Below are 15,642 nucleotides of genomic sequence, written 5' to 3' on the forward strand. Positions count from 1 at the left end.
AGTTCATTCTCTCCCTTTTTTCCCAACCTTGAAACCCCCTTTTTTCAGTTGATAGTGTTTATTTTAATAAAAAACCAAAACAAGCAGAAAAGACTTTATACTCTGTCAGCAAATCTAGATGCCTGAAATAGCAATGTTAGTAGAATGTTGGGAGCAGAAGGCAACCTTTCAGGGACTAAACTGTGAGTAGGTCATAAGGAATTAGAGATTGATGTTTTCCCAGGTGTGTCACTGAAACACTGTCTGTGTTAAATGAATCTTACCCCATAATAGGCTTACTGGCTAAATTTGGGAGATGGTGAAAGCTATGTATAGTTTGAATCTCTCTTTCCCTCTCTCTCTGATGTTCTGATACAGAGGCAAGGAAAGATGAATAAAATTACAGGTAGAAAGTAAGTTTCCATCTGCTGGCCTAGATGTTACTAAAGCATTGGTTTTCAAACTTTAGCCTACTTCAGAATAACCTGGAGCACTTGATAAAACAGATTGCTGGGTTCTACCTAGAGGGACTGATTTCACATGTCTTGGGTGGCTCCTGAAAATTTGCATTTCCAACAAGTTCTTAGTTGACACTGATGTTGCTTGCTGATTTACGGAACTGGGAATCACATATTGAGAGTTACTTCACTTGAGTAAGAATTCAACTGCCAAGAGTGTCAAGAGTGGTTAGGATTTCGATCTATAAATATACGAAATAGCTGCTGTGGGGCAATATAATAGGAAATTAGAGCCGATTAATAACTTTGAGGGACTTTGACAGTGAGACAGTTTGAATTTGTAGAGGACTCAAACAGCTATTTTTAATGACTTTTTTCTCTAGCAGTGTGACCTTCCAGAGAGCAGGAACAGAACCACAGCAGTTAATAAACAATTTTGAGGGAATCCTGCAGGCTGCTTATGTCAAATAGTTTATCATCAAGCACTCCATCTTTGCTTTGCATTATGAGTGCCAAGATGGCAGCTCTATGATCTGTCTACCCTTAGCCCATCTGCTTCATTTTATTTATTTATTTGTATGCTTATTATTTATTCATTTATTGATGTTAGTTTTAAAAGTTGTATGTGGCAGAGGTTTTGGAATATAGTAAAGTGTCCATCAAATACAGTCAATAGTTTCATGGCTTTGGGTAAATAACTACCCTGTCTCTTGTTTTCTCATTTGAGAAGTTTTAAAATAGAAGAATGAAAAACTTCCAGGCCTCCCTTTATGAATTTAGCTGATAAATCTTTAAAAATCTTAAAGAATTACATTTTGGGAGAATCATTAGTTAGGTTTCTGCCTGAGGAGAGTCCCACGTAGTTCTTTTTAAGTGGCTAAATATTATTGGACAAGCTGGGTCTCTTAAATGTTTGTAGTATTTCTGGCAGTAAGTTGCACTACTGTTCCTGGATGTCTGTACTTCTCAGGCGTTGCCAGTGAAATGTTTTCATAATGGATTGTGCCTTACTCTAGTCCTCACTCGTTTTAACTGTCACTTCCTAAATGACTTTATAGTATCTGTACTGAGCCTGGAATAGGAAGGAACCACAAGAAATATATATAGACAGACAGACATGGAGTCTCACTCTGTCGCCAGGCTGGAGTGCAGTGACGCGATCTCAGCTCACTGCAACCTCTGACTCCCGGGTTCAAGCGATTCTCCTGCTTCAGCCTCTGGAGTAGCTGGGGTTACAGGCATGCGCCACCTTGCCCAGCTAATTTTTTTTTTTTTTGTATTTTTAGTAGAGGTGGGGTTTCACCATGTTGGCCAGGATGGTCTCGATCTCCTGACCTCGTGATCCGCCCGCCTTGGCCTCCCATAGTGCTGGGATTACAGGCGTGAGCCACCACACCCGACCCACAAGAAATATTTTGAAACACGTTTGGGGACATGATAGGAAAGGAGAAGGACAAGTCCTTTTTCCTAACCTTTCTCTCATTTCTCCCGTACCCAGTTCAGTGAGCAGGTAAGATTGAGAAGTATGCTTTTCCTTCCCTGATTTCTTAAATACTTGTCAGGGTTTTTGAAAACAGATACTATGTTCTTTTCATAGTGTCGTAATTGCTTATTCTTTAAAATAATATATTTTGGAAACTTGTGGACTTGTTTTTGATAATTTTGCTAAGGAATAATTGATAACTTGGATATTTAAACTGATAACGTGTACATACTTAAAGTGTACAATTTGATGAGTTTTGACATTTGTATGTATCATGAAACCACTACCACAATAACGGGATAGCATACATTTTCATTGTGCAACCCTTTGTAATGAATCCACTGATCTGCTTTTCATCGCTGTAGACTGGTTTACATTAAAAATTTAAATGAATGGAAATATGCAGTATATACATTTTGGTGGGGGGGGGTGCACAGGTTTCTTTCGGCATAATCTTGAGGTTTATTCATGTTTCTTGTATTAATGGTTTTCTCCTTTTAATTGCTGAATTATGTTCTTTGGATATTCTCCCATTTGTTTATTTATTCACTTGTTTATGAACAATTGGGTGATTTCCAGTTTGGGGTTATTATCAGTAAAGCTGCTGTAAATATTTATGTACAGTCTGAGTGTGGAAAAGTGCTTTTATTTTTCTTGAATAAATACCTAGAAGTAGAATGGCTACATCATATGCTAGGTCTAGGTTTAACTCTTGAGAAACTGCCAAATGTTTTCCAAAGTGCTTATACCATTTTACATTCTAAAGAGTTCCGGTTGTTCCACATTGTTACCAACACATGATGCGGTCACACTTTGTTTTCAGCTTTTCTAGTAGTATATGCATGTCTATCTTGTGGAGTCTCAGTGTCTTTTTTTTTTTCTAAAGACGGAGTTTTGCTCTTGTCGCCCAGGCTGGAGTGCAATGACATGATCTTGGCTCACCGCAACCTCCCCTTCCTGGGTTCAAGCCATTCTCCTGACTCAGCCTCCCGAGTAGCTGGGATTACAGGCATGCACACTATGCCTGGCTAATTTTTTTGTATTTTTAGTAGAGATGGGGTTTCACCATTTTGGCCAGTCTAGTCCCGAACTCCTGACCTCAGGTGATCCGCCTGTACCTGGCCTCAGTGTCATTTTAATTTGCATTTTATGCATGACTAATGATAGTGGGCTGCTGATATCTTTGGTGAAGTGTTTGTTCAGACCTTTTGCCCCCACTTTAAACAAGTGTTGGCTGGGCGTGGTGGCTCGCACCTGTAATCCCAGCACTTTGGGAGGCTGAGGCGGGCGGATCGCTTGAGCTCATGAGTTCGAGACCAGCCTGGGCAACATGGTGAAACACCATCTCTACAAAAAACACAAAAAATTAGCCACCTGTGGTGCTGCACTTCTGTAGTCCCAGCTTACTCAGGAGGCTGAAGTGGGAGGATGGCTTGAGCCTGGGAGGCAGAGGTTGCAGTAAGCTGAGATTGTGCCGCTGCACTCCATCCTGGGTGATAGAGACAGACCTTTTCTCAAACAAATACCAAAACAAGTGTTGGGTTATCTTTTATAATTGAGTTGTAGGAATTCTTTATATATTCCAGTTTCAAGTTCTTACACATTTTGCAAATAGTTTTTATCAGTTGGTGTCTTGATTTTTGTATTTTTAAAATTTTTTGAAGAATAGTTTTTTATTTTGATGAAGTCTGCCTTATCAGTTTTTCTCTTTATAGTTCTTTTTGTGCTATTTTATTTCATTTCTCTTTTGGTTTTTCTGAAAGTTAAATATCTCAGATTCTCATTTTTTAGCTATTGGACAAAAAATGCATAGGAGACAGCTATAAAGCTAATAGTGTGTTTGCCTTATATTTGTGTTTATTGTTACAGTTTTAAATTGTTTATGATTCTAGTATTTTTGTTTGTTCTTTTTGGTTTTTTAGACTTGCTAAAGGGCCTGTGAAATTGCTATTGGTTCAGTTCCTTTGTTTTGTGAGTAAGGGAACTGAACAGGTTACATGACTTTGCTAATGGTGAAGTGTTTATGATTATGCCAAGACTGAAAAGACCCCAGGTCCTCTGAAATCCCATTTCACTCTTCATTTCCCCTTTTTAATGATTTTGTTGCTAAAATTTTACTGCATACTGCAACATATTAAAAATAAATTTAGTTCCTTTATTTCTGTTTATTAGTATCCTCATTGAAAGCATATTATTAAAATTATTATGTAGATTAGCTTCCTGAAAGAATCATAGTATCTCCTTAAAATTTCATTAAGTGAAGATGTTGAATTTAACATATTTTTTAAATTCTTTCCAAAGGTCTGTAAACAGATTTGGCTAGGATTATTTGATGATAGATCTTCAGCAATTCCAGACTTCAGGGATCCACAAAAAGTGAAAGAGTTTCTACAAGAAAAGTATGAAAAGAAAAGATGGTGAGTGAAGAGTTTGTATGTAGAATAAAGCCTCCCCAAATCACATATTAACTATGGGTAAGGTTAGTCTGACACAATGAAGGATAAAAGACAGACAGTGAGAACTAGATAGGTATATAATTCATTATCCCTTGGCTTTTTGTTGGTTTGGTTTCTGAAAACCTTTACTTCTGCTTTATCTTAACTCATCTGTTCCTGGCAGCAGGCTTTTTGTTGTAATAATTACCAGGAAAGTTAGGGATTCTTCCTTCTAATCATTCCCTATCTCTGTTAGCTTCTTTAAATATGTTTTGCCCAACAAAGCCTCCATTCTTAAAAATCGTTAATTTACCAAGTATTTACTGAGTCATATCTTTTTAAAATTTATTGAATATCATCTTCTATATACTAGGCACTATGCTAAAGCTCTGGTGTAGTAATCCATCCACCTAATTGTCTGTTGTAGCCTTTGCTCAAAATATTTTTTCTTTTCACCTAAGAAATCAGTTTACTTTCTGGTTAAGAAGGGAGCATTTACTTTTCCCTAACTAAATCTATCAGATGTTAATTCTTAAAAATTAATTCCAACAGGTTGTACATATAGCTAGTAAGCCCCTTCCTATGGAATAGGGACTGTATCCATAAAGCTAGTGTTCAGCTACTGAGGGTTCTTCATTTTTAGCTATATGAGCACAATGTAAGTAAAGTTACTAAGACTCATTAACTATGAACTTTTGGTTGTTTCTTTAATAGTATTGAATAGTGGATACTTTCATCTTGGGAGGTTAAGAAGATGGGGCAGAGAATCAAAATAGAGGGAATAAGTAATGGGGAAGTAACGAGCTTCTTGTTTGCTTGAGGAACTGTATTTCAACCCAAGAGAATATGTTCAGAGCCTGTTTTGGTCCTAAGGGAACATTTGCTGTGGTTTACAGCAGAGGTCTTTACCTTCATTCAGGAGCACATTAGCTCTGACTTGCATGCTCTGTCAAAATTTGTATTCTTACTACTTTCCAAAGTAGACTACTTTTTTTCTTTTTTTTTGGAGACTGAGTTTTGCTTTTGTCGCCTAGGCTGGAGTGCAATGGCGCGATCTCGGCTCACTGCAACCTCCGCCTCCTGGGTTCAAGCAATTCTCATGCCTCAGCCTCCTAAGTAGCTGGGATTACAGGCACCCACCACCACTCCTGGCTAATTTTTTGCATTTTTAGTAGAGACAGGGTTTCGCCATGTTGGCCAGGCTGGTCTTGAACTCCTGACCTCAGGTGATCCACCTGCCTCAGCCTCCCAAAGTGCTGGGATTACAGTTGTGAGCCACTGTGCCCAGCCTAAAATAGACTACTTTTTGTAAGGCAAGATTAGTCAGGGCTATATTCAGCTATACTAGAAGACATCAGGTCTGAAAATAGATTAAAATACACCAGTAAAATTTAAGTTCAGGAAAGAAGAAAATACTAGAAGGTGGGTTGATAGTAAAAATATGGTAGCATAAATGATTCTTTTAATATGAAAGGTATAATTATCCTTTTATCATTTTGGTTCTGAATTTCCTAGACATTCTACCCTGTAGGAAAGACTGTTCTCGTTACATAGCCCTAACCTAGTTTTGTTTTCTCAGCTGTGTTACTTTCACCAGTTCAGAAAGTGAGTTTGGTTAGGGATTAGTTTATGGTCAGCTCTAGCTATCAAGAGAAAAGTGAGTGTGAGTAACAGTTGGTAGAATTAAAATTATAGATCCTTACCCCCACATTTATAACAGTAATGTATTATTCATTCAAACTATAACGCAAATACCTAGAAACCTCAAATAATTACAGTTTATGTTTTTTTTTTCTTTCCTGAGAAACAGGATAATAAGAGTTATACAAATAGAGACTTCAAGTGGTGGGACAGGTGACCATCATTAAGAGGGCCAGGACGTGTACGTTTTTAATGCAGACTGCTGCACACCTGTAACATATAGCTAGCAAGCAGTGAAATTGGTTTCTAACATGGAATAAGCACTATCCACATGCAGCCTCCCTAAAAATACTCACTGTAACTATACTTAAAACAGTGATGATGGTATTATCCAAAGGGATTTTGAAATTGTTCTTTTGACTAGTTCTCAAAATCACTTTCTGTGTTATACTGGAAGACATCAGGTATGAAAATAGATTAAAATACACCAGTAAAATTTAAGTTCAGGAAAGAAGAAAATCCTAGAAGGTGGGTTGATAGTAAAAATATGGTAGCATATTACTTTGCCAAGTGAGTCTTTTGAACCAATAACTATCATTTGATTTTATCCTTTGATAAGACTTGGCTATACTCAAGAATTTGTATTAGTAGTATGCTAAATTATGGGAAAATATAGCTTCTTGTATGCATTCTCATATATCTTTTATCTCTCCCATTTACTTAAAAAAAGCAATTGTACTGTTTGTGATTATTATGTAGTTTAGTGACTGTGAACACTTACGTAGTTAACACGTATACCAGGAATTGTTCTCAGTGCTTTACAAATGTTAACTTGTTTAAACCTAGGCAACTCTGTCTCTCCATTTTATAAATGAAAAAAATGGAAGCACAAAGAGTTGAAGTATTAATAGTTTGCCCAAGGTTTCACAGCCATTTAGTGGTAGAGCTGGGATTTGAACGCTTCGTCTCTGGAACAGGTGCTCTTAAGCATGATTTTCCTTCTTTCCTCACCTACTTCATATGGGGAATAAGAAGGAGGGTGGGACAAAACCCAGAATTACAAAGAACAAAAGCTCTCACATAATCCCACACCTAGAGGTCAGGATTGCCGATGTTTGGACATTATTATATCCTAGCTACCTCTCCTTTCTTGACTCGCCTCCTCACATAAATCGTGTGTTTATATGACTGGAATCAAATCTGAAAGACCTGTGACGTTTCCTCTTTCCATGTCAAAGCAGAGTAGCTATGAGTATTGTATTATCATAAATATTTTTTTCTTGATAGATGTTGGGTTTGTTTCCCAGTTTTTGTGAAATAAAGAGGGGACTGTGGTTAACATCCATGTGTACATGCATCTGTATACCGTTACCAATTCTTAAGGATGTTTCTGGAAGTAGTACTTCTGGTGCACAAAGCACACCTATTTATGTGTTTTAGTAGGTAGCAATAAAAAATTGTAAAGTTCACACTTAGCTCATAGGTGAATAAAACTTTAATTTGCATTTTTGTTAGGTTAAAAGTGTTTTCATTTCTGTGTCTCCTGTCTTCTGTGAATTGCTTCTTTTGTTCATTTAAAATGGGATGATCTTATTCTTACGGATGTAATAAGCCTTTATATTTTAGGCTGTTAACTGTAATATTACAAATGTTTTCCTACCTCATCTTTCTTCAAATGTTATTTAGATCTTAAGATAATTTTTAAAATTATAGTATGAACTATTCATCGTGATGATTAATTGTAGGTCCTCTGTTTAAAAAAAGCAGTTATTTCTTATATTGCACTTAATATCTTAGAAAAACCATAAATAAGTAATTGAAACAAGTTTTGTGGTTAGTCTTCTCTTTCTCTGAGTATTTCAAATATTTAATGGGTGTAGTCTTAAGCTATCATTCCTTTTTTAAAAAATATGCAAAGTTATTCTGTGTGAGAGGGTTTTCAGATAAGATAAATGGTGAAACAATCTTGTACAAAGTTAGAATTAAGCTTATCATTTTTCGATATAGAATTACCTACATTTTTTTTAGTTAACTGGTTTTTACATGTTTTAGGTATGTCCCGCCAGAACAAGCCAAAGTCGTGGCATCAGTTCATGCATCTATTTCAGGGTCCTCTGCCAGTAGCACAAGCAGCACACCTGAGGTCAAACCACTGAAATCTCTTTTAGGGGATTCTGCACCAACACTGCACTTAAATAAGGGCACACCTAGTCAGGTGAGTAGTCTTTGAATCTTTGTAAGGACTTCGACTTAAAGAGGGCTTGAGTATCAAGAATTTGAGAATTCTTTAAGACAGCAGCATAATCTTGTATGCCAGTAGCATTATGTTCCAATGGTTTATTATACATTAAGAAATTGTTGGTTAAGTGGTTGAAATGTATATGTATTTGTTCTTTTTGCTATTGCTAGTATGAGTTTCTTTGACTTCTCTGCAACTTTGTAAAGGTGAGTTATACAGGAATGTTGCTATAGCTATATATATGTGTGTGTTTATACATGTATATATGTATATATCATGTGTTATACAATTAGTAAAACATGAATCTATGGTGACCATCAGAGTTAGAATGTATAGTCTCTTTGATACACTTTTCTAGGAAGGGATTTCTTCAGTAGTAGAGTTTTCCCACATGTGTGATTGTGAAGCATGTTGATCATTGAAACACAAGGGACTTTGCATTATACCTTATTCTTAAAAATGAACAAAATGGAATATTTTCATAAGTTGCTACCTAAAGTTTGTCTTCTACACTTTATTATAGTTGATGGGGCTGTGACAGATCTGTTACTGTGTGGCATTGCAGCCTCTATCCTATACAATAATGGTTCAGAAGCGTAGTACTGTGGATTAAATCCTGCCCTTTTTGATGACACATACTAAGACATTTAGATAAATTTCTCTGTTTTCACAAAAGATTGAGTGAAAAATGAGAAAGGTTAACTCAGCATACTGTAACTCTTCCTATGTGTAAGTGTGTTTTAAGTTTGCAGATTGTTTTGTGTAAAGATTTTGTAGATCCGACTGGAATATCTTTATAGTTAATATGTGGTTTATAGTCCCCAGTTGTAGGTCGTTCTCAAGGGCAGCAGCAGGAGAAGAAGCAATTTGACCTTTTAAGTGATCTCGGCTCAGACATCTTTGCTGCTCCAGCTCCTCAGTCAACAGCTACAGCCAATTTTGCTAACTTTGCACATTTCAACAGTCATGCAGGTAAGTGTTTTTTCCCAACAGCTTTGCTGGGGATGCATATAAAACACCAAGAAACATCAATTCTTTATCACACTTTGAGGATCAGTAAACATTTTTTGTTGAATATGTTTTGTGACTTGTAACTGTTGAGCTGTAATATGTAACCATATAATTGTGTTGCTTTTTAATCACAGAAGAGATTATATTTAATGTTAGTTGGTTGGCATGACCTCTTTCCGTGGAAAAATGGGGAAAGGATATAATGTCTATTTTTTATTCTTTGTGAAATTGCAAATATTCAAAAGTAATTGGATACTCTAACTTTTACGTGCTAATCACTCATGGCTAATCTTGTTTAATTTGTCATTCCACTCACTGTCATATTATTTTGAAGCAGATTTTAGACATAGTATTAGTTTATCCTTAAATATTGTATATATCAATCTATGAAACATACTTTTTTTGTTAAATATAACCACATTAGTAGCATCATTACCTAAATAATAGTAGTAATAATAATTCATTAGTATTCAAATGTTCATTATAGTTCAGATTTTTCCATACACATACATACGTATGTACGTATATACATACATACAGTTTGTTTGAATCAGATTTCCAACAAGGTCCACAGACTGCAATTGTGAGATATGTCTCTTAGGTCTCTTAGTTCATAAGATTTTTCCTCTATTCCTTCTTTTTCCTCCTTTGTAATTAGTGAAGAAATTTGCTTATTTGTCCTATACAGTTTTCAGTAGTCTGAATTAATTGATTGCACCACTATGGTGCCCTGTAACAAGTTCCTATGTTCTATTTCTTGTTGTTAGGTTGTTGGATCCAGAGAGTTAATCAGTTACAGGTTCTTCCTATTAGGAGGATGGGTGGCTGGGGATATTCTTACTACTTGGGATTTAAGAGTCATGTAATTTTGGATTGTGTTTTTGTAATGTTAGCTGTTGATGCTCAATACCCAAGTCCATTGCATAAAAATAATGATGTTCTGAATTTATTCCTTCACTTATTAGCTGAAATACTATTTAAAAATCTTTATCTGGTGGCATGATTTGTTTAGGAAAGTCAGAATACATGATTCTTTTCCATCAGATATCAGAATAATGAGTTGATTTCCTAGCATTTTATAATGGTGACTTTTTTCTTTAGTATCATTATGACTTCATAGATTAAAACATTTGCTACGTCTCAGTTTGCTGTCATTATTATCCTTAGTAGTACTCAAATTAGCCCACCTTAGGAGTAGGAACATTTTGAGGTTGGTTCCTACAGATACAACTCATTCATTCATTCATTTATTTGAGGTGGAGTCTCGCTCTCTCGCCGAGGCTGGAGTGCAGTGGTACAATCTCACTGTAACCTCCGCCACCTGGGTTTAAGCAGTTCTCTCACCTCAGCCTCCCAGGTAGCTGGGATTACAAGCGTGCGCCACAGCACCGGAAATTGTATACAAATGTAAAATTTTGTATTTTAGTAATACAAAATACTAATTTTTTATTTTTAGTAGAGATGGGGTTTCACCATGTTGGCCAGGCTGGTCTCGAACTCCTGACCTTTAAGTGATCCACTCACCTCGGCCTCCCAAAGTGCTGGGATTACAGGCATGAGCCACTGTGCCCGGCCTCTTTTTTTTTTTTTTTTTGAGATGGAGTCTCACTCTCTTGTTCACACTGGAGTGCAGTGGCACAATCTCGGCTCACCGCAACCTCTACCTCCCGGGTTCAGCCGATTCTCCTGCTTTGGCCTCCTGAGTAACTGGGATCACAGGCACCCGCCATCACTCCTGGCTGATTTTTGTGTTTTTTAGTAAAGATGGGGTTTCACCATGTTGACCAGGCTGGTCTCGAACTCCTGACCTCAGGTGTTCTGCCTGCCTTGGCCTCCCAAAGTACTGGGATTACAGGTGTGAGCCACTCTGCCCCGCCCTAAAGATACTTTTTTGATAGAACTCTTGTGGTCTTTGAATGGCCTTTTCTCCCCTCCTTATTCTCAGATTTAACGTATTTGTTACAAACATGTTTAATGCATGTCACCAGAAATTGGGATTTATGGAGTTTTATTTTGTTAACAAGTATGCAAACCTTGCAGAGGTACTTAGGTAATATTTAAAAATTGATTATTGAAGTATAGATTTGGTCACTTGTATCTCTCCTTAATTGTAATAGCAATAGTCTGATAGGGAAGTGGCATAATGTAGTGAAAAGAACCTGGGCTTTGGAGTTGGGACAACCTGGGTTCAGATGCTGGCTTTCTTGCTTATTATCTGTGTAACTTTGGGCAAATTACCTAACATTTCTAAATTTTCTATTCTATAAATTGTCTTTGATAAGTGGCAAGGTTCAAGTGAGATGATGCATTTAAGTGGTTTACCATCTAAAAGGTACATTAAACATTGTTTGTCTTCTCTCTTTTATACACACTTCATATATATGTACATATGTATACACATATACACTTATGTATGTATATTTGTATGTTTACATGCATTTAAGAAAAAGGATCATACTTTATGGCAAGTTTTTATGCTGTTTTAATCTTTCAATCTTAATTAAGATTCCACAAATGGTTTAGATTCATTTCCTAACAGCTTGGTGATTTCTTGAGTCTTTACAGTTGCTTCTTTATGCTTAAACAGTGTAAAAGCATACATAGTGTTTGTGTTGGAAATGCGTATGGAATCTATTTTGGATGCCAGTAAGCTGTGATGTTTATATCATGGAAAGTTTACCAGTCTGCATTTTGAGTGATTAAATAAGTATCAAACCAAATGTAGAACATTAATTTAGGAATTTAGTCATTTTAGAGCTTTATTTTGATACTTTGAAACTTTGCTTTATATTATTTTGGCACGTGTGTATGAGGTATTGGCTAAAGCTTACTCTTTTATTTGTCATAGATTATATAAGTTCAATTATGGACAAGAAAAATTCAAGACTGTATCTTTGTAAAAGATGTATTTCACAATTTTATGAGCATAACAGAATCCAGTGCTGATAGAATTGACTTCCTATTTGTATTTTAGAACTTACTTTGCCTTATTTTATTTACCTGTGAGATTGTGATGGCTTTTCGTTTTCTTTCAATTTGATGACCTGGCTTCTTTTTGGATAATGATGATATGAAGTATATTATACATAATCACACTCCAAAATGTGCTGTTTGGGATAGTTTGAAAAATTGTAGAAAAACTTCTCTCCAGCCACATTTCTTTCTAGCAAGCAATAAGGGAACCTTTTGTTTTAAATATTAATAAAAGCATTTTCTAAGGACATGCTTTAGAAGGAAATTGTGGTGTAATTTTTATATGTCTCATGTGTGTATTTGCTTTAAAAAGGAGTCCTAGGATGACATGGATCTCTTTTTTCAGGAAAGGTTATACTGAGAAGGATAAGAAATTTTGGTTTTCTTTTGCTTAAGTTGTTGGAGTTGTGGTAGATTTCCCTTCTCCTGTGTTACCTGAGCTGCAAAATCCCAGAAAACATGGAGAACCTCTTTCTCCGTAACTCTCCAGATAAGAAGCCATTTCCCCCCTGACCAGATAAGAACCCCAACTCTCTTTTTTCACCTCTTGCATTTGAATGCTGGTAAAAAGAGTTGGTGTGAGAGCCAATAAATAGAGTAAAACTTGTGTAATTTATGAATATATTCTGGTTTTATCTCCATTTTAGGATTATTGAAATATAATGCGGAATTACTGATAACCACCAAATTCTTTTGTAAATTTGCAACTTATTTCTTGTTCCCTTTGTTTTTCTCTCTTTAAATGCAGTTTGTGAGTCTTCACAGGTAATGTTGGACTTTTCTTTGTAGCCCTGTTAGCCAAAAACGATTAGACAAGTCACTACAACTCTACAGACTAATTTGTACCGTGGTTGCACTAATACTTTCAACAGCTCCCTTAAAATGCACTTTGAAAACAATAGCCATCATTTAATTGTAGGATATGCAGTAAAGGAAAGGAATCTTATATTTTGATCAGATTGATAGAAAGTGGTTAATCTTAACTTTTGTTTCTTGTCTGAAGAAAGAATGAAATAGCTACATGTAGGCTGTGAGTCAGGCTGCCTGAGAGGAGTTGTTTTTTAGTCTGAAGTTCTTAATTACAAATGCCTGCTCAGATGACCTTTTTTTCTTTACTTTATTTGACTTTTGGTTTCATTACAGGAGAATAAAATGTATATGCCTGTTACAAGAAGAAACTACTGAATTACTCATTTATTTTTCCTTCTAGTATGGTTGATACCATCTTTTGACATTTTGCCTTGGAGTAGTTTTTAGTTAAAACTAGGTCATGGTTTAACTGAAATGTCTTTTTCCAGAGCCTTTCCAAGCATTCAGAATCCTTATTTTTCCATATATAGTTCAGAAAGTCATTGATTGCCAATTTCTTCTCATCCTGATATTCTTGTTAATTTAAAAAAAATACTAGGTGAAAATTTTATCCTGAACAGTTTGATACGACTGATGGAACCATTAATGGCAAATGATAATTATTCACATATGCCAGTCTGGTTCATTAGCATTGTTTTGTAGGGAAACTTTTTCTTTTGTAGATAATTTAGTGACTTAAAAGCCAGAAGCCTTTACTCTTCATGTGAGCATTCAGGCTGAGGTATAGTATTTGTGGATTTGTGTTGCTGGGTGGGGTCATTATTGGGTTCAGAAAAAGTCATCTTCTACAGAAATATGCATGAAGCTAGAAATAAAATTCACGTATTGAATTTGGTTATTTTGTCTGATGATAAACATCATATCACAAAACCTGTGCACTGTAAACTGTAATTGATTTTTGTCACATTCTATACTGTAGGATCTAAACCCAACTGCCTTGCAACTCAGGTAACACAAATGAGTAGTATAATGTTGTGTTTAAAGAACTATGATGCCCTTTTTAAAGGGGATGTTCTAATCTGTTACCACATGGAAATAGGAGTTTAGGATACTAGATATATTGATTTTTTTTTTTTTTTTTAAATAAGAGAAGCTAGAAGTCTTTTTGTTTATTGTGAAGTACCCTCTTTTTAAATGTTGGGAATTGATGGGAAATAATGTTAAATACTGTACAGATGAAACAAAGCATATCTGTCAGATGAATTTGCTGAGGGCTGCTAGTTTGCATCCTATGATCTGTCTTCCTGTCTCGTGAATATGTGTTTTTCTTTGAAGAGGAATGACAACTATTAGGAAGACTCAGGCTCATTAATTTGGGGTCTTAAGTTCCACACTAAGTTGACTCCTTTGTATTTTTTGAAATACGATTATTTAAGAAACAGCTTTACCATTGTGTTACATTCTGCTTAGCTTGGATGTCTTTGTACAGAGATTGCCTGAGTGTCCAGATAGTAATTTTTGTATTACTGAATTTATTAGTGTTGAATTTGCAAAGCTGTGTTTTCCAAAGTTTCATTCTGCAGCATTTAGAATAGATTGTTGAAGATAGTGAATAGATCAGTACCTAGAAGTAAAAATGGATACAAGTACTACAAAGTCCTGTCTTGCCATATTTAATAGGTATTCTATTAATGTTTGGGGCTCTGAATTATATGCTATAATTTCTATGCTAGCATTCATTGTTTCTTAAATTTTAATGAGTTTAAAATTGCAGGCTTCTAATAGAATATGAATATCTTCAATTTATTTGGTGATCTTGTCCTTTTTTTAAAATTTTTATATATGACCATGGTGAGACATTTGTAAACTTAAAAACTTTATTAATTAAACCATATCTGTACTATTATTTTAAGTATTTCAATTATTGTTCAGATTCACATAGTTGATTACCATTTTTAATCAGTGAATTTTTCCAGGATGTTTTCTACATCTTTGTCTGCTTTCCTATAACTCAGTACTGTAACTCAGTACTCTGAAATAGTTTCCTTGTTAATAGAGTCACTTTTATAGTACTATGCTTGAGGTCATATACAGAATATTGTATCCAAATTTATCATTGCACAAAGTGTTTTTGGAAGTTCCTGGTTACTCCTTAGTAAATTACCTGTAATTGGGTTAAATGCTGGTAGGGTTTAAAATCTGATTTCTAAGTGAATTCTCTATAAAGTGAGTTTTGATACATAGAAACTTTTCATATAATTCTTAAACTCATGTGTCATGTATTTTCATTTATAGTTTTCATATTCATTAACATATGTTGTTCCTTACCATTTACAGCTCAGAATTCTGCAAATGCAGATTTTGCAAACTTTGATGCATTTGGACAGTCTAGTGGTTCGAGTAATTTTGGAGGTTTCCCCACAGCAAGTCACTCTCCTTTTCAGCCCCAAACTACAGGTAGAGCTTCTCCAGCATTGTGCTTAAATGTTTACTTTATAAAACAAAACTCTCTAAATGTAGTTTTGAAAAATTAGTCTAAACTTAAATTCTGTAACTATCTGACTTTAAAATGGTTCTATCTTCAAAAGCTCTGGGGAAACCTGAACTCTTTAT

The 15,642-nt window shown here is 35.4% G+C and overlaps 1 protein-coding gene across 7 annotated transcripts in view; it reads left to right on the plus strand.

Annotated features, from left to right (window-relative positions):
* The window catches only part of AGFG1 (ArfGAP with FG repeats 1), an 88,817-nt gene that overhangs the window by 43,325 nt on the left and 29,850 nt on the right, over positions 1-15,642 (plus strand). For 6 of the 7 annotated variants that reach the window (XM_054549910.2, XM_054549911.2, XM_002812933.6 and 3 more), the window contains exons 3-6: positions 4,222-4,337; positions 8,049-8,211; positions 9,054-9,207; positions 15,367-15,486. In XM_054549910.2, coding sequence (XP_054405885.1) covers positions 4,222-4,337; positions 8,049-8,211; positions 9,054-9,207; positions 15,367-15,486 — 553 coding nt within the window. The remainder of the gene's footprint in view (positions 1-4,221; positions 4,338-8,048; positions 8,212-9,053; positions 9,208-15,366; positions 15,487-15,642) is intronic. The other variant, XM_054549913.2, reaches the window with a different exon arrangement.

Source organism: Pongo abelii, chromosome 11 (assembly GCF_028885655.2).
Source record: "Pongo abelii isolate AG06213 chromosome 11, NHGRI_mPonAbe1-v2.0_pri, whole genome shotgun sequence".
Taxonomy (NCBI): domain Eukaryota; kingdom Metazoa; phylum Chordata; class Mammalia; order Primates; family Hominidae; genus Pongo; species Pongo abelii.